Source organism: Onthophagus taurus, chromosome 3 (genome assembly GCF_036711975.1).
Source record: "Onthophagus taurus isolate NC chromosome 3, IU_Otau_3.0, whole genome shotgun sequence".
Taxonomy (NCBI): domain Eukaryota; kingdom Metazoa; phylum Arthropoda; class Insecta; order Coleoptera; family Scarabaeidae; genus Onthophagus; species Onthophagus taurus.
The window spans coordinates 18509726-18511276 of record NC_091968.1 but is presented as its reverse complement, the minus strand read 5'-3'; the positions used below and the strand labels follow the sequence as shown (position 1 = coordinate 18511276).

Genomic DNA, 1551 nt, shown 5'->3' with positions numbered 1-1551 from the left:
GTGGGATCATAATTGCGCAATTTTTAAGAATACGAAGTATTGCTTAATGGTTGAGTTTTACGTTCCTTTTGATTTGACACGATCTGTAATGACTTTGTTAATGTTTTTTCAAATATATACTATGAATGTTACGCTGAACATTTTTATGATTGTTTTAATATTGTATTGGTATTGGATGGAATTATTGATTGTGCGATTAGAACATCTTAAAGAGTTGATTAATAATATAAAATTCACCGGGAATAGGAAGAGAAACTTTATAATGTTGCGACCTATTATCTTGTATCATCAAGAAATTTTCAGGTATTGTAATTTTGGAAATTATTTTATTACTAAAGTAGTTTGATTATAACGATTGTAGGTTGTTTCAATTCGTTAACGAGCTCTCTACTTGGTTTCTCATCCCAGCAAAAATTTTTCCTACCCTTTGCTTAACTATGTCCACCGCTGTATTCGCGCAGGTTTGAATCTTATCGTATCGTTTAGCCAAATTAATAAACTTAATATTTTCAGAAAAAAGATGTATTAAACTTTTCCATGGCCTTCATGACTTTCTTAACGATCTTCGTGTGGTATACAATCGGACAAAGATTTACTACTTCGGTATGAATAACTCATTCTCATTATTTTATTAATAAAAAGTTTTTTAATCTTTTTAATAATAGGCCGATGGTATTTCGGAAGCAATTTACAACATGAATTGGTACGATGCGGATGTATCAACACGAAAAGATTTGTTGATCATACTCACAATGAGTCAAAAATCGCTTGTGATGGAAACACGTTTATTTGGGCAAATATCTCAAGTTGCATTAGCTAAGGTGAGTTACTTAATACATTTAGATTAATTTAAAGATTATAAAACAAAATTTTAATTCAAGGATTTTAAGAGGATCTACGTTTTTTATAATTGGATAGTAACTGTTAGTACACAGATGTAGAACATTAAAATTTGAGCACCTAAATTGTGTTTTGTTACTTAGATTTAAATGTTGCATTAAATTATGAAAGTTGAAAATAAATTTAATGAAAAAGACGTAGAGATAGCTACATTAAATGATGTTGTTAAATGTTTCAATGTGTTGAAGACAAATTTTAACGTTTAAATAAATTGTTCTAAACGATAAATTTAATGACTATTATTAATTTTTTTTATTTTGTTTTAAATCACTTCCGGTCTATTTATAGCAATGATTTATATCTTAAATTAAAGATCAAAATGTCCTATTTAAAGCAATGCATCGCAAAGTGTATGTTAGTAATCGAAATTAGGAGAAAACGAGGTTGAAGTAAAAACTTGCGATAGAAAACGTGTCGATTATGTCAATTTGAAAAATGACTTCCGGTCTATTTCTAGCAATGAGGAAATGATTTATATCTTAAATTAAAGCTTAAAATCTCTTTAAAACGACGCATCGCAAGGTATTTGTTAATAATCGAAATTAGGAGAAAACGAGGTTGAAGTAAAAACTTGCGATAGAAAACGTTGCGATTATATCAATCTTAAAAAAAATCACATTCGGTCTATTTATAGCAATGAAGAAATGATTT

At 28.5% G+C, this 1551-nt stretch overlaps 1 protein-coding gene across 1 annotated transcript; it reads left to right on the top strand.

Moving 5' to 3' along the window:
* The first annotated feature begins 369 nt into the window (after positions 1-369).
* On the top strand, positions 370-1128 carry LOC111421951 (putative odorant receptor 85d). Its single transcript, XM_023055144.2, has 4 exons — positions 370-461; positions 514-603; positions 666-821; positions 882-1128. The coding sequence occupies exons 1-4, from the start codon at positions 438-440 to the stop codon at positions 939-941; spliced, it is 330 nt and encodes a 109-aa protein (XP_022910912.2). The 5' UTR covers positions 370-437; the 3' UTR covers positions 942-1128.
* The last annotated feature ends 423 nt before the right edge of the window (positions 1129-1551 follow it).